Raw genomic sequence first — 22,623 nt, 5'->3', positions numbered from 1 at the left:
AAGACAAATCATAAAATAGTATGCTATGATGCCACTTTTATAAGAAAGAGAAAAACATGTATGTGGGGTAAAACGAGGAAGCATACCAAGATGATGTCAGTGATTATTATTTCTGGGTGATTAGGTTATGTTGGAGTTATTTTTCTTATCCTCTCTTCATTTTACTTATTTGTGTTTTCTAAGTAGTAAACATGTACTACTTTGGTAGAAGGAAAACAAAACAATAGGAGTTCTTTGGTAAGTCTTCAGAGAAGGAGATGCTAACCCCTGGGAATTTGGTTCCAGCATGCAGATGCCCACACCTGCCCAATGCATGTCTCCTTCTGCTGAGGCCTGGGAAAGGTTGGAGTTTCTCTTGGGAAAGATCTGAGGCAGGTGACCTGGCAGAGAAGGCACATACTAGAGTCTGGCCCTGACAGCCCCTTCTTGTCCCTAACATGGAGGAAACTCCACTTTGTTTGCCTTTCATAGGCCAGTCAACAGGTGCTATTCTCTGCGTCACTAGAAACCACTTTGAGGACAGACTCCTGGACAGTAGGAACCATAGAGGGAGGATTCAGCTCCAGCCGCTCTTCCTGTTCCATTTTAAGGAACAAGGACATCTTGTTTCCACTATAATAACGAGCTAAACTTATCTTGACCATTTTACCAGAGTTTAGGTTTTGAAAAACTGTGTGTGGGGTGGAAAACCTCATGATGAGCTGCCCCATGAAACAGCTGGTCTTGGAGAGATCAGAACGTGACACAGTGTCAGGCAGTGTTGGGCAGGACTCTGATGCCGCTGATTTTGCTGTCTTGCTAGAATATGGGCGGAGCCTTGAAGATGACATTTGCTCTGACACGTCATTCATGTTCCAGCGAGTGCTGGTGTCTCTGTCCGCAGTGAGTCATGCCCCCTATTGGCTACTTCTGTTGGGGGTTTTATTGGGATGCTCACTCTGCTCCCTTTTCCAGTCTTTCTCACCCTTTCAACCTCCCAAATGCGAGTATTCCCCAGGTGACAGTCTTGGGCCGCTGCTTCTTATCATCTCTCCTGTAGACACTCTGGCGAGTCACATATACCCATTGTTTTAATTTACACAGACAAGTATCTAAGGCATGCCAGTTACCCTTATTACTTGGTGCACTGAGGGTTATGAAGCTGATTAAGTGACAGTTTCTGGACTTTAAGAGTTAATATTGCCATAAGGGAATATCAGGCACACAGGTTGCTGGAATAAAGGCATGGAAAGTAAGTGCCAAGGAGAGGCACAGAGTCAAAGGAAGGATCAAGGGGAGACTTTAATTGCAGAAACAAAGGCTACATGACAGAGGTGCTCATTCAGAGAGGACCTGGAGGGTTGCTAGGACGTCAGGTGGAGGTGTGGGTGGGTGGATTCCAGGTAGAAAGAACAACAGAGAAAGAGGCAAGGAGGCAGGAAATATGGGGTATGTTCGAGGAACAGTTGGCTGAGTGGCTGGGCTGCTCATTTGGGGAGCAAGGTGGAAGGATGAACTGGGATCCTCTATTGGAAGCAGTTTACACTTTCTTTGGCGAGCAGTAGGCAGCCACTAAAGATTTGGGAGCAGTAGAGTGATGTGATTGCAACTGGATTTTCGGAAGAGTAATGCATTAGTGATGCGCAAGGTTACTGGAGGGCAGGAGACCAGGTAGGAAGCTGGCTCAGTATTGCAGATGAGAGAGAAAGCCAGACTGGGTTAGTTGTGGAAACAGGGGTACCAGAAAAGAGAAGAGGATACACGAGCTATTTCACATGATTTCCCACATTTAGCTTATCCTGACCTCCTTACTGAGTGTGACACTCCCATTTCTCCCAGCTTTTTAGATGTTTCCTTATGGATAGTCTACCATCACTTCAAAATCAGTCCTCCTAAGAACTCATTTTCCCTCTAAACCAGTTCTTCCTGTTTCTGTTAACACTGTTGCTCTTCCAACGCACAAAGGAGAACCCAGAAAATCATCTCCAACTCCCACCTCACTCTGTCTCTGGTATTTACTGCTAATCTCCTACCCACTTTTCCTTTTCCTCCCAGGCTTACCACTCTGCTGAGCCTTGCCTATACTGTAGAATACCAAGACAGCATAGCAATGAAAATAGTCTAACAAGCCAGAGAAAGTAGCGTTCCTCCAGGCTTCAGCCCTGCCCTCCCTGTGAGCTGGTGTTCGGCGGGGACAGGGGCTCTCTCATGTTCCTGAGGCACCACCACTGGTCCCAGCTCTTCGTTCTCCTCTGTCCCCAGCCCCTATTTGGCAGAATTGATCCATGCAGATTTGCCAGTTAGAAAGGCTGGGTCAGCTGGGCAGACAGGAGAGAAGAGGTGGAAGGGCAGGAGACAGTAGTGGAAGGGGCGGGCAGCAATCATTCTCCTCGCCCTTCCACTGGCACAGACAGCAGCTGTGCAACATTAGGGAGCCACATTGGACTCCGCCCTAGTCGGTAATGTTCTCTAGGCACAGATTAGAGCCACGGGGATAATGCAGGCACATTCACAGGACATACGTGTTTTCTCCCTAGGCCCGAAAGGTGGCCCCTTGTGATTCTAATTACCATGTCCTTGGGTTCCCAGTCTGTCTCCACAGAGGCCCCAAATCTTCATGGGTACCTTTTCATGCTCTTTGGTTTGTTTTTCTCATTCTCAGGGTGGCAGGGATGAAGGAAATTTTCTGGATGATGCTCTCGTGAGACAGGATGCCCAGGTGAGCAGAACAGCAGCCTCTTTCTTGCCAGTAAGACTGGCCTTAGTTGGTGGACACCCTTGTATATTTCAGTGTATGTAGGCCAGACTGGGATATGTTACAACAAAGATTCCTATAGATGACCTTTAATAGCAGAATTTCCTTGCAGAGATGCCTGGGGCTCAGGGGGTAGCACAGGGCATCATTATATAAGCATCCCTGGTTCTGGATTTCTTGGCACTAGGACCACGGTGTGGCTGCTCCAGAGAACCCTGGAGTGTCTTCTTAATCACTTGGAGGTGAAGGGACCTGCCTTTGCTTTGTTTACCTTGCATCTTTACTTCCCCAAAGAGAACATTTGTTAGGACCTGTGTAAAATAGCGTGGCACAGAGTGTACCCTGCTGGGGGAAGTTAATACTACACCGCAAGAGGCAGCTCCTTCCCTGGTGTCCAGCTCACTAATGGCTGCTCTGGCATCAACCCCTGGTCTGTTTACTGTGGCCAGATAACACTAATCATAATAGCTAATAAAAAGTAGGTCTTCACCAGGTACCATACATTGTTCTAAGCTCTTTATATGAAGTTTGTCATTGAATCCTTGCAAAGACCCTATAAGTATTCCTTTCTCCATTTTATGGACAAGGAAATTGAAGCTCAGAAAAGTTGCTCAAGTTCACACAGATAATAAATGGCAGAAGTGGGATTTGAACCTAGACCATTTGAATCTATCTAGACCCTGTAATGTTAACCAATATACAACCATAAAGATGTATTCATCCTATTCAGTATGTGAGGTATCAACGACTATGGGTTCTGCAGGAAAGAACCTGTTGCTTTCAGCAGAAGGGAGAGGGGTATATGTGTCATGAGAGCTCTGAGGATTCAGGGAGGCCCAATCTAACACAGGAGATACAGGAAATTGCTTTCCATCCAGAAGCTTTGAGGACGGAAGAGTTATTAAGAACACTTGAACTCTTGGAGGCTTATGTGAATTTCAGCTACCTTAAGGATAGCATTTTGGGGCATGTTGGAAGGAACCTCCATTACCTAGGTGAATCCCAAATTGAGCATTAGTGAGCCATTTATTCTTTAAATATTATGTCCACCGTCAGTTTTTTTTGTGGATTTACAAGATACCAGGCATTGTGTTAACTACTTGACTTTTTTCCCTTATAATAAATCTGTGAAGTAGATATCACAACTTCTGTTTTATAGTAAGAAACTAATGCACAGATTTAAATAACTATCCAAGATCACATAGCTTGGAGAACTGGACTTTTTGAATCCAGATCTGTCTGATTTTTTAAAAACCTTGCAACTCAACAAATATGTATGGGCTCCTCAAGGAGCACAGTTCTCCTTGGAAGTGACCAGGTGAAAAGATGCTTCCAAATAAGTTTGGGCTGGGGAAGTTGGAGAAATGATGTTAGATGAAACAACGAAAACCAGAATTTCAAAGTTTGTTACTTTATTACACTAGGTGAACCCTTTGTGCCTTCCCAACTTTAAAATTCCATGATTCTATAGATTGACTCTAAAGCAGTGAGAGAATTAAAGAAAGAAGTGAATAAACAAATGAGTAGATGGAGGCAAGCCTAATGAGTGACAAAATGTATCGATTAAGGGCATTTTGAGAAATTTAGCAAGCCAGCTGCTGGTTATAAAGGAACAACAGGGTTTTTAATTTTTTGATAAAATACATACAACATAGAATTTAATCTTAACCATTTTAAAATACATGGTTCGGTAGTGTTAACTATATGTGCATTGTTGTGCCTCCAATCTCTAGAACTTTTTCATCTTGCAAAAGAAACTCTATACTCATTAAATAACTCATCTCCCCTTTTTCACAGACACTGGCAGCCAGTATTCTACTTTCTATTTCTATGAGATTCACCACTTTATAGACACCTCATATAAGTGAAATCATATAGCGTTTGGCTTTTTGTGACTGGCTTATGTCACTTAACATAATGTCCTCAAGGTTCACCCATGTTGTAGCATGTAGCACATCTCCTTCCTTCCTAAGATTGCATTATATTCCACTGCACGGATATACCATATTTTGTTTATTCATGTGTCACTATAATGTTGCTATGAAAATTGGTATACAAATATCTCTTCAGGATTCTGCTTTCAATTCTTTTGGATATATAGTCAGAAGTAGTATTGCTGGATCGTATGATAACTCTTTTGTTTTTAATTATTTAGGAACAGCCATACTGTTTTTTGTAGTGGCTGCATCATTTTGCATTCTCACCAACAGTGCACAAGGATTCCAATTTCTCCACCTCCTTGCCAATACTTGTTAATTTGTTGTTTTTTTTAATAGCAGTGAGGTGATATAAACAGTATTTTGATTTGTTAATAATATAGTTAAAGTGGCCAGTATCAATTTCTTGTATTCCTACATGTTTGGAATATAAGCAGTTATTAATGGAGTCCTTGTTCCACTGTGAGACCTTCTGTAGCCTAGAGCAAATCACAGATCATTCTAGAGCAGTGTTGTCCAATAGAACTTTCTGCAATGTGGAAATTTTCTACATTTGCACTTTCTAGTATGAGTAGCTACTAGCCACATGTGGTCACCAGGCACTTGAAATATGGCTAGTATGACTGAGGAGTTGAATTTTAAATTTTGGTTAATTAAAATTTAAATACCTACTTAGTGACTACTGTGTGGGACAGCCCAAGTCTAGGGCATTCCTTTTAGCTCTTAAAATAAAACCATGTAGTCTGTATACTGGGAGCTGCTGGTGTTTGCCCTGACTCTGAAGGAGATAGACTGTCCTATTAGTTTTATACTTAAGGAAAAATCTTAAGTCATTTCTACTGACTGCCAGTATCACTTTCTCCCCCATCTCCAACAAAATGAAACTAAGCCAGCTCAGATCTTTGAAGTTCTGGACATATTTATATATGTCCTGGCATCTTCTCTATAGTGTTTAAACTTGTATTTTGTTTGGCTTCAGGACCTGTATGAGGCTGGAGAGAAGAAATGGGGGACAGATGAGGTGAAATTCCTAACTGTTCTCTGTTCCCGAAACCGAAACCATCTGTTGCATGGTAAGGCCCTTACATCATTATCCAAAGAAAAAATTTGAAGCAGAGTGAAAACAATATTGCCCATAATTAATCAATAACCTGGTCCATTTTATTTGCTACAAAGAACTGATTGTATTGAACTGTCTTAGATTTCTTACCTTGGAAATATATGTGCATGAGGGCCAACTTCTGAAAGATTCATTACGAACAATTAGATACAAAATGTATTCATAGGAATCTGGCATTCCTACTTAGAGGAAACTGCCCATCATAGTTGGTCCTTTCTCCAAAGCAGCCCCATTAAATTTGGTTACAGATGGAAAAATCTTCAGCACATCAGCAAACAATAAAAATGTTGGTTGACACTTATTCCTATGGAACTTCCAAGTTGTAAAGCTAATATAAGTGATTTCTTCAGGGGTTATGTGGCATAAGATGACTAAGCACTATTTGGATCAAGAAAATTTCACTATTTTCTTACCAACCAACAATAATAGTGAGGGTATATAATAACTGAGGTTTGTTAATTGTCTGTCTTCCAGGTCTAGTGCTAAACACATAAGCATTATTTGTTGCAATATCCCAGTGGAGCACCCATTATTTTCCCCATTTTACAGTGGAGAAAACTGAGGCTTAGAAAATATGTCAATTAGATTTTTTTGTTCCAAGCAGTACACAGACTCCAATTTAAGAGGGAATAATACAGAATGGGACAAGTGGGACAATGGGAAATACTTTTGGCTCTTTGAATTAAAGGGAGAGTTGAACAACTGCAGGAAGAACAGAAATCAAGACAGTTCTGGGGATTTCAGTAGAAGGGAGTCATGAATTTTATTTTTAAGGCAGAGTTTCCCAAAGTCTGGTTTTCTTTTAAAATGCTGATTCTTGAACCCGTATTTCAGACTGGCTGACTTAAATCTCTGAGGGTGATGCCCAGGAAGTTTTAAGATTTTCCTGGAGAGTCTTATGTTCTCTAAGGTTAAAGATGACTTACTGCTTTTGACCATCCCATGATCTGCTCAATTAAACAAATTACCAGGAGACTAAGACTGATTGGTTCTGGTTAAGTAAATTGCTCACTCGTTTGGTAGAGCTTATGGTGTACATTGGGGGTTGGGATGTGTCCGGATTGCCAGCCCAGTGAGAATCACAGATGAGGGGTGGGGCAGCACCCCAGAGAAGGTGATATTAAGAAGATAAACAAAACAGATATCCATTGTAAGAAAGCTCTGAAGGAGGTAGCAGGAGAGGAAAATATGTTCATCACATTAAAAAATACTTGGCAAAAAGGCAAAAAAATTGTATTTAAAGTCTATTAAAAGATGCGATCAGTTGTTACCAGTGTGACTCAGTTTTGAAGAGGCTGAATTGCCCTAGTTTTGAGAACCAAAAGGAAGATGAGCATACAGGTGATCACCAAGGCCAACATGACAAAAAGACACATTCTTCTTACTAAAGAAAGCATGAGAAATGAAAGCATATCTCATTAGAGATTCTATTTTGTGTGTGAGAAACCAGGATCCCAGATAAGGAAAACGACTTGCCTGATGCCTTCGAAGATTCCCAATATTTCTCCCTCCTCTCCTTGGGCCCATTCTACTTGCCATATGCCTCCTGGGTTCTCACCCACATTGCTAATTAGTTTCCTCTTGAAATCAGCTAAAGGATAAATAGTGTGGTCTGGTTAAAAGATGCTTATTCTCTCCATAAATTTTAGCTTCCTCTATTCTTTTTTGTTATTTATAATTCTCTTCTGTTATTGCTTGTAGTATTTGATGAATACAAAAGGCTATCACAGAAGGATATTGAACAGAGTATTAAATCTGAAACATCTGGTAGCTTTGAAGATGCTCTGCTGGCTATAGGTAAGCTAGTAGGTGATGAGGAGTACATTCACAGATGTTTATAGACTTTCCTCATTAATCTTGGTTGTCATGGGGACATAGTTTTTTATTTCAGGAATTTAAAAATTGTTTAAATCACTCATGATGTGATCCAGAATTTTAAACAAGGAATATATACAACTCGATTGTCATTGTACCATGGGGCCTCATATATTTTATATCCTCTGTGCCTTTGCATCTCAGTGTATAGAAAGATAATCCTATACTAGCTGCATCTTGTGAGTCTATGAATGGTTAGAACTAAAAGTTGTTTAATATGGGAGAGAGAAAAATCATTTTGAAACTATATGCTGTCTTTTGCTTTAGTGGCCTTTATTACTGACTTCTCCAGGACAATAAATTGAGGATACTTGCCATCTGTGAAAATGCTTTCAGCATAGCCTATGTTCATAAAACATCATTTTGTTAAAATCTTTCTGACAAAGCAATTAAGAGATACTTCTTCTTACCTTATAGAAACAGAGGGAACAACTGTCACTTTTTCTCATAGGTTTTATCTATAATCTTTTATTTTTTTCTCTCTACAGTGAAGTGCATGAGGAATAAATCTGCATATTTTGCTGAAAGACTTTATAAGTCTATGAAGGTACATAGCTTCATTTTTAGCATCTGAATGACTCTGATGTGTTTTGTGTCCACCTTCATATGCTTGCTTATATTCCCCACACCAATTAGCCAAAATCAGCGTGAGATACTCAGTTCAATTCATCAAATCCTCCACTGACTGCCTGATAATAATAATATTAGGTAATATTTACTGAGTACTTATAATGTGTGATCACTGTTCCTAATGCTTTATACGTATAGATTAATTTTATACCCACAATAGTTCTATGTGGTAGGTACTGTTAGCAGCCTCCATTTTGCAGATGAGAGAAGTGAGGCATAGAGAGGATACGTGTTTTGCCTAAGGTCCTCAGTGAGAAAGTGATGGAGTAGGGATGCAAACACTGGCTGGCTGGCTCCTGAGCCCAAACTCCTAACCATGCATTGTACTCTGTGCACGATTTCTTGCTGTAAACCATGGGAGGTGCAGGAAAGATCCAAACGTAGTCCTTGCTTCAAAGAACATCTAGTCTTGAGGGGAAGTATGTGCAAAACATCAATAAGAACAAAATAAAATGTAAGATAGCAGTTGACGATCTAAATGTTATAGGAATACAGAGGAAAAGGAATTTTTTTAAACAATATTGTTTGCTTCAGGGGTAAGAAGCAGAAAAGAATATATAAAGAAGTTGGTATATTTGAGCTGGACCTTAAAGGAAGTTTTACATGAGAGGATTTTGCATGGTAGGGCTGGGGGAAGAAAGGATGACATTTGGGGACAGGAATAGGTGAGGCAGGCCGACTCAAGAACACCGAGTATGTCTCTAGAATGGCAGAGAGCGGTCTCCTCTGGTCAGAACACAGAGTGTTGGAAAGGTAGGCTGTGGAAAGTCTCAAACATCATGCTGAAGAGCCATAGTCCACAGGCCTTTAACACTGTGCACACAGGACATCAGCAGAACATACACAGGCTTACCTTGATAATCTAATGAAGCGCTCCATCTGAAAACCAGCTAGGCCTTGATATGCAGGGATCTTGTTTTCTTCCTTAGGGCTTGGGCACCAATGATGACACCCTCATCAGAGTGATGGTTTCTCGAGCAGAGATTGATATGTTGGACATCCGGGACAACTTCAAGAGACTCTATGGGCAGTCTCTATACTCCTTCATCAAGGTAGGTCACAGGGTCCCTGCCTGGTCCATGGGAGAGCTCTGATGAAAGGACAGGGTTCTACCTAAGTACTTAGACACCTCTTTTTCTCTCCTTGGCAGGTATCATTCCCTTTAAAGATGGTACTCTAATTCAGAGATTTCCAGTCTCTCTATTTTCACACAAATGTTTAAATCTCTGCCCGGCTAGAAGCTGGAAATATTTGCCTTCTAAACATAGTAATTATTTCATGTTGACCACAAACAGAGAGAAGTGTATTTTAATGAATACCTTAAGAGCACAATTTCCTTGTCTCCCTTCTTGCAATGAAAGAAAGCAACTGAATCAATCATCCAGAACCCTATCTAGGGCCAGATAAAGTTTGCTGAAAATATGGGAAAGCATGTTAGTTATCCTGGATTGCTGTTCTTTACCTGGCACCAGACTTCTAAGAGTCCTAACATGGCATGGGAGTGACAAGAAATGATTCACATCCTTCAAAACTCTTCATTAACTGGGATTTTGCTTCTTGAGATAACCAGAATGGTGTCATGAATATGAAGCCAAGACCCATTTCCCTAGAAACTAGTGTTGCCTGCACAATGAACATCAAATCAGGATTTGATCTATGATTAAAATATTGTGAATCTTATTCACAGCCAGGAGAGATGTAACTACTAGGTGATTTGAGCTACAGAGTTTGTTGTCTACAAGACATTCAGGAACTTGTTTCTATGTCTGTACAGTCTATGAGGTGACTTTATTTTACAGAGCTGAAATATAGCTAGCTGTAAGTAAAAAGCTTTTAAGATCCAAAGATGACCATAAAACAAGTTAGGGGAAAACATATTTATAACACAAAATACAGGGTTAATATCCCTATATGAAGAGTTTCTACAAATCACTAAGAAAAAGGAGAAAAACTCCAAAGGAAAACTAGGCAAAAAGAAAACATGTCATTCATGAAAGATGAAACACAGATGGACAATAAATATGTAAAATGTTTAATCGCACTGATATACAATGAATTGCAGATAAAAACAAATCATCATTATTCACCTAAAACCTTAACAAAGTTTAAAGAGAACAAAGCTGGCATTGAGAAGGGCTTGGAGAAAACTCACCATCTCTTATGGAAAGACTGCAAACTGGTCTAACCTTTCAAGGAGGCAACTTGGCCATAAATTTTTAGAAAATAAACTATACCTCTTACTTAGCTATTATATATTCAGGAATTTCCTTAGGAAAAATAATAAAATAGAATAAAAGTGCACTAAGGCACAGAATGGAGAAAATATTTGCAAATCATATCTAATAAGGTTTAGTATCCAAAATATATAAAAAACTCCTACAACTCAATAGAAAAAGACAAACAATCCAGTGAAAAATGACAAAGGATTTGAATAGCCATTTCTCCAAGGAAGACCTACAAATGGCCAATAAGCACACATGAAAAGATCTCAGCATCAATAATCATTAGAGAAATGCAAATCAAAACCACAATGAGATACCTACTAGGATGGCTATAATTTTTATTTTTTATTTTTTAAAAAATTTTATTAAGGTATCATTGGTGTACAATCTTATGAAGGTTTAACATGAGCAACATTGTGTTTACTATGTTCACCCATATAATCAAGTCCCCTGCCACACCCCCGCATACCCCATTAACAGTCATTGTCCATCAGTGTAGTAAGATACTATAGAGTCACTACTTGTCTTCTCTGTGCTATACCTCCTTCCCCATGACCCATCCTACATTATGTGTGCTAATCATAATACCCCTTAATCCCCGTCAAACTCCCTGCCTGTCCACCCTCCACACCCCCTTTCTCTTTGGTAACCACTAGTCCCTTCTTGGAGTCTGTGAGTCTGCTGCTGTTTTTTTCCTTCTGTTTTGCTTTGTCATTTGGTACTTGTCTTTCTCTGCCTGGCTTATTTCACTGAGCATAATGCCCTCTGGCTCCATCCATGTTGCAAATGGTAGGATTTGTTTTCTTATTATGGCTGAATAGTATTCCATTGTGTATATGTACCACCTCTTCTTTATCCATTCATCTATTGATGGACACAGGTTACTTCCATATCTTGGCTATTGTAAATAATGTTGTGATAAACATAGGGGTGCATATGTCTTTTTGTATCTGGGATCTTGTTTTCTTCAGGTAAATTCCTACGAGTGGAATTCCTGGGTCAAATGGTATTTGTATTTTTAATTTTTTGAGGAACCTTCCATATTACTTTCCACAATGGTTGAACTAATTTGCATTCCCACCAACAGTGTAGGAAGATTCCCCTTTCTCTGCATCCTCGCCAGCATTTGTTGTTCCTTGTCTTTTGAATGTTGGCCATCCTTACTGGTGTGAGGTGATATCTCATTGTGGTTTTAATTTGCATTTCCCTGACGATTAGCTATGTGGGGCATCTTTTCATGTACCTCTTGCTGCCTGAATTTCTTCTCTGGAGAAGTATCTGTTAAGATCCTCTTCCCATTTTTTAATTGGGTTATTTGCTTTTTGGGTGTTGAGGCATGTGAGTTCTTTATATATTTTGGATGTTAACCCTTTATCGAATATGTCATTTACGAATATATTCTCCCACACTGTAGGATGCCTTTTTGTCTACTAATGGTGTCCTTTTCTGTACAGAAGCTTTTTAGTTTGCTGTAGTCCCATTTGTTCATTTTTGCTTTTGTCTCCCTTGCCTGAGGAGATGTGTTCAGAAAAAGTTGCTCATGTTTATATTCAAGAGATTTTTGCCTATATATTCTTCTAAGAGTTTTAATGGTTTCATGACTTACATTCAGGTCTTTGATCCATTTCAAGTTTACTTTTGTGTATGGAGTTAGACAACAATCCAGTTTAATTATCTTGCATGTAGCTGTCCAGTTTTGAGAACACCAGTTGTTGAAGAATCTGTCTTTTCCCCATTGTATGTCCATGGCTCCTTTATCATACAATAACTGAATTGCTTTGGCTATTCGGGGTCTTTTGTGAATTTTAGAACTATTTAGAACTATTTATTCTAGTTTGTTGAAGAATGCTGTTGGTATTTTGAAAGGGATTGCATTGAATCTGTAGATTGCTTTGGGCAGGATGGCCATTTTGACAATATTAAGTCTTCCTGTCCATGAGCACAGGATGCATTTCTATTTATTGTTGTCTTCTTTAATTTCTCTCATGAGTGTCTTGTATTTTTCAGGGTATAGGTCTTTCACATCCATGATTAAGTTTATTCTTAGGTATTTTGTTCTTTTTGATGCAGTTATAAATGGAATTGTTTTCCTGATTTCTCTTTCTGCTAGTTCATTGTTAGTATATAGGAATGCAAGAGATTTCTGTGTATTAATTTTGTATCCTGCAACTTTGCTGAATGCAGTTATTAGTTCTAGTAATTTTGGGGTAGATTCTTTATGGTTTTTTAAGTACAATATCATGTCATCTGCAAATTTTGATAATTTAACTTCCTTACCAATTTGGATGCCTTTTATTTCTTTGTGCTGTCTGATTGCCATGGCTAGGACCTCCAGTACTATGTTGAATGGAAGTGGGGAGAGTGGGTATCCTTGTGTTGTTCCCGATCTTAAAAGCTTTACCTTTCGCTGTAAAGTATGATGTTGGCTGTGGGTTTGTCGTATATGGTCTTTATTATATTAGATATATGCCCTCTATACCCATTTTGTTGAGAGTTTTTATCATGAATGGATGTTGAATTTTGTCAAATGCTTTTTCAGCATCGACAGATCATGTGATGTTTGTCCTTTTTGTTGATGTGGTGTATGATGTTGATGGATTTTCTAAAATTGTACCATCCTTGCATCCCTGGAATAAATCCTACTTGATCATGATGAATGATCTTTTTGATATATTTTTAAATTTGATTTGCTAATATTTTGTTGGGTATTTTTGCATCTGTGTTCATCAGGGATATTGGTCTGTAATTTTCTTTTTTTGTGGTGTCTGCCTGGTTTTGGTATTAGAGTGATGCTGACCTCATAGAATGAGTTTGGAAGTATTCCTTCCTATTTTGGAAATGGATATTAGGTCTTCACTAAATGTCTGATAAAATTCAGTGGTGAAGCCATCTGGTGCAGGGGTTTTATTTCTAGGTAGTTTTTGACTACCAATTCAATTTCATTGCTGGTAATTGGTCTGTTCAGATTTCCTGTTTCTTCCTGTGTCAGCCTTGGAAGGTTGTATTTTTCTAGAAAGTTGTCCATTTCTTCTAGGTTATCCAGTTTGTTAGCATATAGTTTTTCATAGTATTCTCTAATAACTCTTTGTGTTTCTGTGGTATACATAGTGATTTTTCCTTTCTCATTTCTGATTCTGTTTATGTGTAGTCTCTCTTTTTATCTTGATAAGTCTGGCTAGGGGTTTATCTATTTTGTTTATTTTCACAAAGAACCAGCCCTTGGTGTCATTAATTCTATTATTTTATTCTTCTCAATTTTATTTATTTCTTCTCTGATCTTTATTATATCCCTCCTTCTCCTGACTTTGGGCCTCATTTGTTCTTCTTTTTCTAGTTTCACTAATGATGAGTTTAGACTGATCATATGGGATTGTTCTTCTTTGCTGAAATAGGCCTGTGTTGCTATAAACTTTCCTTTTAGAACTGCCTTCATTGTGTCCCACAGAAGTTGGGATGCTGAGCTATTGTTTTCATTTGTCTTTATTGCTTGATCTTGGTTTTAATTTGGTCATTGATACATTGATTATTTAGGAGCATGTTGGTAAGCCTCCATGTGTTGTAGGCCTTTTTGTTTTCTTTGTGTAATTTATTTCTAGTTTCATACCTTTGTGGTCTGAGAAGTTGGTTGGTAGAATTTCAATCTAGGCTCTTTTTATGGCCCAATATGTCATATATTCTGGAAAATGTTCCATGTGCACTTGAGAAGAATGTGTATCTTGTTGCTTTTGGGTGGAGTATTCTGTAGATGTCTGTTAGGTCCATCTGTTCTAATGTGTTGTTCAGTGCCTTTGTTTCCTTACTTATTTTCTGACTGGTTGATCTGTCTTTTGGAGTGAGTGGTATGCTCAAGTCTCCTAAAATGAATACATTACATTGTTTCCCCCTTTAATTCTGTTAGTATTTATTGCACATATTTGGGTGCTTCTCTGTTGGGTGGATAAATATTTATAATGGTTATATTCTCTCATTGGACTGACCCTTTTATCATCACATAATGTCCTTCTTTGTCTCTTGTTACTTTCTTTGTTTTGAAGTCTGTTTTATCTGATACAACTATTGCAACTCCTGCTTTTTTCTTCCTATTGTTCGCATGAAATATCTTTTTCCATCCCTTCACTTTTAGTCTCTGTATGTCTTTGGTTTGAAATGAGTCTCTTGTAGGCAGCATACAGATGGGTCTTGTTTTTTATCCATTCTGTAACTCTGTGTCTTTTGATTGGTGCATTCAGTCCATTTACATTTAGGGTGATTATTGATAGATATGTACTTATTGCCATTGCAGGCTTTGAATTTGTGGATTCCAAAGGTTCAGGGACCACTTCTTTACCATCTAACAGTCTAACTTAACATGCTAATATGCTATTTCAAACACAATCTAAAGATTCTTTTTTTTCTCCCTTTTCTTCCTCCTCCACTCTTTATATATTAGGTGTCATATCCTATACTCTGTGTATCCCTTGACTGACTTTATGGGTAGCTGATTTAATTTTGCATTTGGTTAGTTAATTAATTGGTCTACTTCCTTTCCTGGGGTTTTATTTTATCTTGTGACAGTTATTTAGCCATAGGAGTGCTTCCATCTAGAGCACTCCATTTAAAATACACTTTAGAGATGGTTTGTGGGAGGTAAATTCCCTCAAGTTCTGCTTATCTGGAAATTGTTTATTCCCTCCTTCAAATGTAAATGATGATCTTGCTGCGTTGAGTATTCTTGGTGTGAGGCCCTTCTGTTTCATTGCATTAAATATATCATGCCACTCCCTTCTGGCCTATAAGGTTTCTGCTGATAGCCTTACGGGTTTTCCTTTGTATGTGATCTTTTTTCTCTCTCTGGCTGCTTTTAATACTCTGTTCTTGTCCTTGATATTTGATATTTTATTAATTATATGTCTTGGTATTATCTTCCTAGGGTCCCTTGTGTTCGGAGATCTGTGCACTTCAATGGCCTGAGAGACTATTTCCTTCCCCACACTGGGGAAATTTTCAGAAATTATTTCCCCAAAGAAACTTTCTAACCCTTTTTCTCTCTTCTTCTTCTTCTGGTACCCCTATAATCTGAATATTGTTCCATTTGGATTGGTTGCTCAGTTCTCTTATTCTTTCATTCCTAGAGATCCTTTTTTCTCTCTGTGCCTCAGCTTCTTTGTATTCCTGTTACCTAATTTCTATTTAATTTGCTGTCTCCTCTACCTCATCTAATCTCCTTCTAAATCCCTCCTTTGTATGTTTCATTTCAAATACTGTATTTTTAAAGTTTCTATATCTTTCTTGAAGTCCTCCTGGAGATCTTGAATATGTTTCTGTAGCTCCATGAGCATGTTTATGATTTTTATTTTGAAATCTTTATCAAGATTGGTGATTTCAGTTTCACTTAGCCCTCTTTCTAGTGTTTGAGTGATTGTGGTTTATCCAAGATACTTTTGCCAATTTGTATTTCTAATGATTACTCTGCAATAACAACTTTGTGTAGGTGGCGCCCTCTAGTGCCTAGAAGCTGTATTCTCTGGAGCTGCACAGCACCTGGAGCAATGGCGGTCATCACAGGTGTGCGATGCTGGCACTTGCTGGGAGGAAAGAGCTCTTTCCTGCTTCTTAGCTGCAGTGCTTGCCTCCACTGCCAGGGCTGGTGGGCCGAGTGCGCAGAGAGGCACCTGTGCACTATGCCTCTGTAGCTGCTGTAGGTGGAGCAACCCTACGGCTGGTCTGGAGTGATGGCGGAGGCAGCAGGTGTGTGTGCTGGTAGGAAGTACTGGCAGGCAGTGTATCACAGTAGGGGGCTTCAGCACTACGTTGCTATCCAGGAGGGTGGAGTGCCATAAGCTGCTGAAAGTTCCCAACCTGCTGGGGTGATTGTGCTAGGATGATTTTGTCCACCTGTCATTTCTACTTAGCAGCAAGCTCTGTATAATACTTGCCCTTTTAGCACCCCTCTCACTGCTGGGAAGTCTTTCAAATGGCCTGCCTTTCTTTTGTCCCAGAGCAGCCAGTTGTGGGTACCCATTCTCCCCAATCTCAGTCTCTGAGTATTCTGCCTGTCTTTGCTTTCCAACCCCTCTAATCTCCAGAGCACCATGCCATGTGGGTTCATGCTCCTGGAGTAGATCTCCAGGGCTGAGTATTTAGCAGTCCTGGGCTTCTACTCCCTCCGCGCTCTGTTTCTCTTCCTCCTGCCAGTGAGATGGGGTTGGGGAAGGGCTTGGGTTCCTCTGAATTGCGGCTTTGTTACTTTACCCTTTCCCATGAGATCTTCTCTTTTCTCCAGCTGTTGGCCATCTGTTGCAGTCTTCCTTCTGGTCACTCTCTTAGGATTAGTTGTACTTGCTGTATTTTCATATACGTGGTTTTGGAAAGAGATTTCTGCCTTACTTCTCATGCCATCTCTTTCCACTCTCCTCATTCTGAAACTTTTTAAAAAAAAAGGAGAATAACAAATGTTGGTGAGGATGTGGAGAAATTGGAATCTTGTGTATTGCTAGTACAAATGTAAAATGGTGTAGCCACTATGGAAAACAGTTTGGCATTTCCTCAAAAAGTTAAACACAATTACCATATCACTCAACAGTTCCATTCCCAGGTATATATTCAAAATAAATGAAAGCAAGAACTGAAACAGATACTCTCACCAATGCAAACATTATTCAAAATATCCAAAAGGTGGAAACAACCTGGGCATCCATGAACAGATGAGTGGATAAACAAAATGTGGTATGTACATGCATAAAAAGGGAAGAAGTTTCTGATATATGGCAACATGCTAAGTTAAATAAATCAGATACAAAAGAACAAATACCATGTGATTTCATACTTAATGTGAAATATTTGTTTGTTTATTTTTAATTAAGGTGTTGATATACAGTCTTGTACAATATTTAGAATAGGTAGATTCATAAGACTAGAGGTCACCAGTAGCTGGGGCTAGGGCTGGGGAGTGGAGAATTATTTGTTTAGTGGGTACAGAGTTTCTAGTCCGGGTGATGAAAGGGTTTGGAAATAGTGACAATGGTTACACAATGAGAATGTAATTAATGACACTGAATTATATGCTGAAAAATGGTTAAAATAGCACATTTTGTTATATATATATATATGTATATATGTCTATACATAAAATTTTTTTACCACCTAAAAAAATCTGTGCATTTGAATAAAATCATTTCATGAAATGTGAAAGAAGTAAACTAAATATATTTTATCAAAGCATTATTTGTACTTACCTTACTTTTTTTATATTCGTATAAATTATATGGTATACATTTTAGTATATAATTTATTATATATATATTTTTTATTAACCAATAGGGATGACTCTATACAATGTAATACTGTACAGACACTAAAATGATGGGGTACAAAAATATTGATTGGCTTGGGGAAACATCACTATAAATAAAATATATTTATATTACTTGGTTCTATATATAAAAACATGTAAATATACATGTCTATAAGCACATATATACAACACTGGCAAAGACTGAAAATAAAGGATGCATCACCCATTCTGTAACAGTTGTCAAAAGGAGCAAAACAGAAATATAAAACATGTAAATAACAGAAGAAATGATAGAAGTAACAAAAATGTAAGTTATAATAGTAAATAAACTCTCAATTTAGGTAAAAATATAAAATCTTACTCTATGCTAAGGAACAGCTAAAATACAGTGACATGTAGGAAGCGTAAAAGAAGAGTTGGGATTAAGAATAGCAGGAATTACACTAAGTAAAAAGAATTTAAGAGAAAAAGCATTAAATAGGTAAAAGTAGATCACTTTATGTTGATAAAGGCAACAATTCTCAACACAGGTTATATTTTCATGAAACATTATGTACCAAATTGTGTTGCATTTAAATATGTGACACTTGATGCTCCAAATGAAGACAGTGATGGAAACCCTATACTGGATAGACTTTTTAACACATCCTTATTCATTGACAGATCAATGAGGCAAAGTAAGAACAAGGATACATTAACATTAATTTTAATAGATACATATTAAACTTTGAATCCTATAGTGATCCCATCTTTTCTAGTGCTAATGAAGCACTAACAAAAATTGATCTGTTATTTAGACCATAAAAAAATTATATGTAGAAATTATAGCACCTTTCTAGAAGGCTATTTTGCAACCCGTATTAAAAGGCTTAAGAAAATTCACGATTATTAATATGGTATTTCCCATCTTATGAAAAATATGAATAAATGAACAAGAAAACGTCCAAAAATTTAACTATGATTTGTTTAATGCAGCAGTGTTTATGATAGTGAAAAATTGGAAACAACATAAATATCCAACAGGGAGGGGGTAATCAAGTAAGTTATTTTGCCTGTGTACAATGGAATACCCTGTAACCACTAAAGAATGATGTTATAGAAGAATATTTAACATATTAAAGTAAGGATATAGGCTATATTAAGTTAAAAAAATGCTACAATTCGCATAGGAATCTGTATAAATTGAAAAAAGTCTGGAAGAATATACACAAACCAAAATGTTAAGAATTGTAATCCCTAGATGGCGTAATTATACATGATTTTTATGTTCTTTTATGTCTTTACTTTCTACATTGAACAAGTGTTATTTTTGTAATTAAGAATAATAAATGTTTTTTTAAAAACATCTCTGAGAAAACTCCAGACAAGATTGAAAAGTTAACCTAGAAGACCTCAAGCTGTGTATTGCATTTTAAAACCTACTTATCTGACTATAACTTTGCTTTTCTTGTCCCCAGGGTGACACATCTGGAGACTACAGGAAGGTACTGCTCATTCTCTGTGGAGGAGATGATTAAAATAAAATCCAGGAAAGATAAGAGGATTCCCAACACTTTCCATTTTTTTAACTTCGTTTTTCTACACTGCTATTAGCATTATCTCAGAATGCTTATTTCCAATTAAACGCCTACAGATGCCTCCTATGATACAGACTGTATTATTATTATTCATCTATACTTATTACCATGCTTTAAAACTGTACTTGCATTTCAAAGCTTATAAAACCTACAAGGAGATTTAAAATTAGAAATAAAAATGTACTCCATGTTTTTAACAGCTTTCTCATTTGCATTTCACAGAAATTGGAATATATTAAATTATTCCATGTTTCCCTTTTGGTGAAAAACTATTAAAGTGGAAGTCTGAAAGACTGCTCTAAAATCACTTTTCTTCCCTAACTCTCTTTTCAAGCAACTTCTTGGTTTGAAATTATGGGCATCTAGTTAGTAAGACTACCAGTCCAATTTGCTATTTTACACAGAGTTTGAAAGCATCCACTAACCTCCTTTGTTTAGATTTTATCTACAGCATTAGTTGATCTTAATTAAATTTGGCATGGGAGATTTCCTTCATCACATCTTATGTTAAGATCACTTATTCTGTCCAGGTTGAAGTACACTAAAATCACAAACTTGTCTGAACAAATTAAATTCTAAGTGTGGTTATACAGATCATACATGTGTGTCTGGTTACCAAACATAAATGTTGAACATTCCACAATATTATGGTTAGTATCTTAATCCAGCTTGAAGATGGAGAAAAACTAAGTATTCTGGTGATGCTGTAATGCTTTGAATTTACTTAAAGGAAATTTTTTTGTACTAAAAATAATTTTTTTAATATTTTTCAATTTTGTTGATTTGCAGTAATTTATGTTCGCCTATGCCTTTCAACTCTAGGATTACTCTGAAGTTGTACTTGGATTTAATTCAGAAATTCAGTTTGTGTACAACATGGAAAAATAATTTTAATAAAACATGGTGTCTTTAAAATGAGATATATTCTTTCTCTGATAGACTTTTTCACTTGTGAAGTTTTTCATCCTGGGCCTGAAAGGAGATATTTTTGAAGAATTGTGTTTGTTACTCAGTTTCTTTTAGGAACTATAACATCAGGAAAAAAATAACATATTTAGTCTTATGTGCACTTACTGTCATAAAACTGTTAAAAATACACCAAACAGTACTTAATGTTATAAAATAACATTTAATTTATTATCTGGAAATGAGCAATGTTCTCTGTTCTACTAATATTTGTCTTCTTCATTCTATAATATCCATTGTCTTTTGATGGGCGAAATATAAAGATCTGTTTTTCAATTTTTTTCTGCTTGCCTATTACAAGCTTGAGCTCTTGGTGAAAGTTTTTTACATAGTCATTCTAGGTAATTACAGGAAATAGAACTTCTGCTTTGATACCCACCTAGAAGAGTATGGAATTTTCAAATGAACTTTATTTGGCTTTGGAAGAATTGCAAAATTTTTGGTATCATCTTTAAATTATACATTACTTAGCCAGAATTTTTAAACAAATTGCATTTGTTGACTAGCTTTATAGAGGCAACTTTGTTTTTCTCTCTCACTGCCCACTCATTTATTCAGTGAGCCTAGTTCTTCTGTCTTTACTTGCAGATTCAGACAGAGGATTGAGTCATGACTTTTCTGGTCACTTTTAGGTTTTAGAAGTCCTACCATGCAGTGCATTCAGGTCATAAACAGTGTCATTTCAGTAGTTAATATGTCCAGTCAAAATTCCAAACTTGATCTACAGTTGAGAGTTCATTCACCTCTGGCCCACTGCCAGCAAGAAGCTGGTTTTGGGGAAAAGGGATTTGGTGGGCTGCTCTTCTTCCTCCATCTAGCCTACCTTCCATACCCTCCTCCTCCCACAACCTAGCTAGGGTTGTAGTAGGAGGGAGGAGAATAAAGGTGAGCAAGAAAGTTCCTACCTGATTGTTACTGCTGTAATGGTAGAGGATCAGCACTGTGTGCCATTAGCAAGCATTTAAAGCTGATTCTTGTGGGTATTCTCCTGGGTTCCTTTATCAACCCCATCACCAGGGAACTACTCTTCCGTTCCTTGGGCAAGGCAAATGCTATTCTCCTTTTCCAGCCCCTAGGAATTTAATACCTTCAGGTTCTCTGTGCTGAAGTCTGTTCATCCTTCCATCCAAGACTCCTGGACAGAATCTAAGATGACCCCATGCTGTGTCTTATAATGATCCACACATTTACCATGGGAAACACTTACACATCTTTTGTGCTGCAAAATTCTGAGCACGCAGACAGATGTTGCAGCCATCATACTCTGGCCCTCCCCTTGCCAACACCCCCTTCCAAAGCTGTCTCGGCCAGCCTTTCCTAGTTCACATTTCTCAGGCTTGAGTCAGACACAGTCCACTGGGACCCCCCCAAACTACATTTTCTGCTGTTGGGAGTATGAATTGGGTGGTCATTTCAGAGAAAATTTGGCTGTAGCTTCAATAAAATTGAAAAGTTCCCAACATACCCACTTTTAGCAGTCTATTTGGTGAATCTCTTATACATGGTGTTCATTGCTTCTCTATAAGAACATTAAAGTAGGAACAACCTAACTCCTTCGAAAGATAAATTGTGGGCTAGTCACAATAAGCAATGAAAATTAACAGACTTGTTAATTGGATAAGTCTCAAAGCATAATTTTGGGAGAAGAGAAAGGTTCAGAATGATAGGTACAATATGATTCCATTTGATTAAGTGCCTAAATGTGCAGAAGAAAATATATTGCTTATGGGTATAAGAACACACATGGGAATAATGATAAACACCATTCTCAGGACAGTGTCCACCACAGTGGAGGGAAAGACTGAGGTGGAGAGATAGCTTCTGCCTATCTGTACTGTTCTACCTAAAAGAATGGATAAAAGGAAGTATGATAATTCAAATGTAAATAATCATACTTGTGTGGGCCCAAAGGTACTTAACATACTACTCTATTGGAGTGGTTCGTTGTATTTCATTACAAATATTTAATAAATAGCAGAAGGGAGTCAGGGAGTAACAGCCGGCTGTCCAGAGTCCATAGCAATGGCTGCATACTCCAAGTAGACAGCTGTAAATTTTGCTTGGGCCTCCATAAGGCACCTTAAGCACTGACAGTCCTGGTACCAGACCCTATTCCAGCGTTCCATTGTCGTGAGAAGGGAAGAAACAGCCTGCAGGAAACATTTGCCATAATCCATCGAGGACAGAAGGAAAGCTGATGCTTAAGAAACCCAAAGGCTAGCAAACGCCACATTTTAGGTCCTCCTCCCCAAAGAAGCCATGCCTCCGACCTTCTTAGGGCGTGATCCT

At 38.0% G+C, this 22,623-nt stretch overlaps 1 protein-coding gene across 2 annotated transcripts in view; it reads left to right on the top strand.

The window, feature by feature from the left end:
- ANXA4 (annexin A4) overlaps positions 1-20,286 on the top strand; it is a 66,373-nt gene extending 46,087 nt beyond the window's left edge. For both annotated transcript variants that reach the window (XM_036997979.2, XM_073212005.1), the window contains 7 exons: positions 803-882; positions 2,642-2,698; positions 5,651-5,744; positions 7,493-7,588; positions 8,155-8,213; positions 9,226-9,348; positions 19,249-20,286. In XM_036997979.2, coding sequence (XP_036853874.1) covers positions 803-882; positions 2,642-2,698; positions 5,651-5,744; positions 7,493-7,588; positions 8,155-8,213; positions 9,226-9,348; positions 19,249-19,308 — 569 coding nt within the window. In that variant the 3' untranslated portion in view covers positions 19,309-20,286. The remainder of the gene's footprint in view (positions 1-802; positions 883-2,641; positions 2,699-5,650; positions 5,745-7,492; positions 7,589-8,154; positions 8,214-9,225; positions 9,349-19,248) is intronic.
- Positions 20,287-22,623: the final 2,337 nt, after the last annotated feature.

The sequence above is a fragment of the Manis javanica genome, chromosome 1 (assembly GCF_040802235.1).
Source record: "Manis javanica isolate MJ-LG chromosome 1, MJ_LKY, whole genome shotgun sequence".
NCBI classification, from domain to species: domain Eukaryota; kingdom Metazoa; phylum Chordata; class Mammalia; order Pholidota; family Manidae; genus Manis; species Manis javanica.
This window is presented reverse-complemented; position numbering and strand designations above follow the sequence as displayed.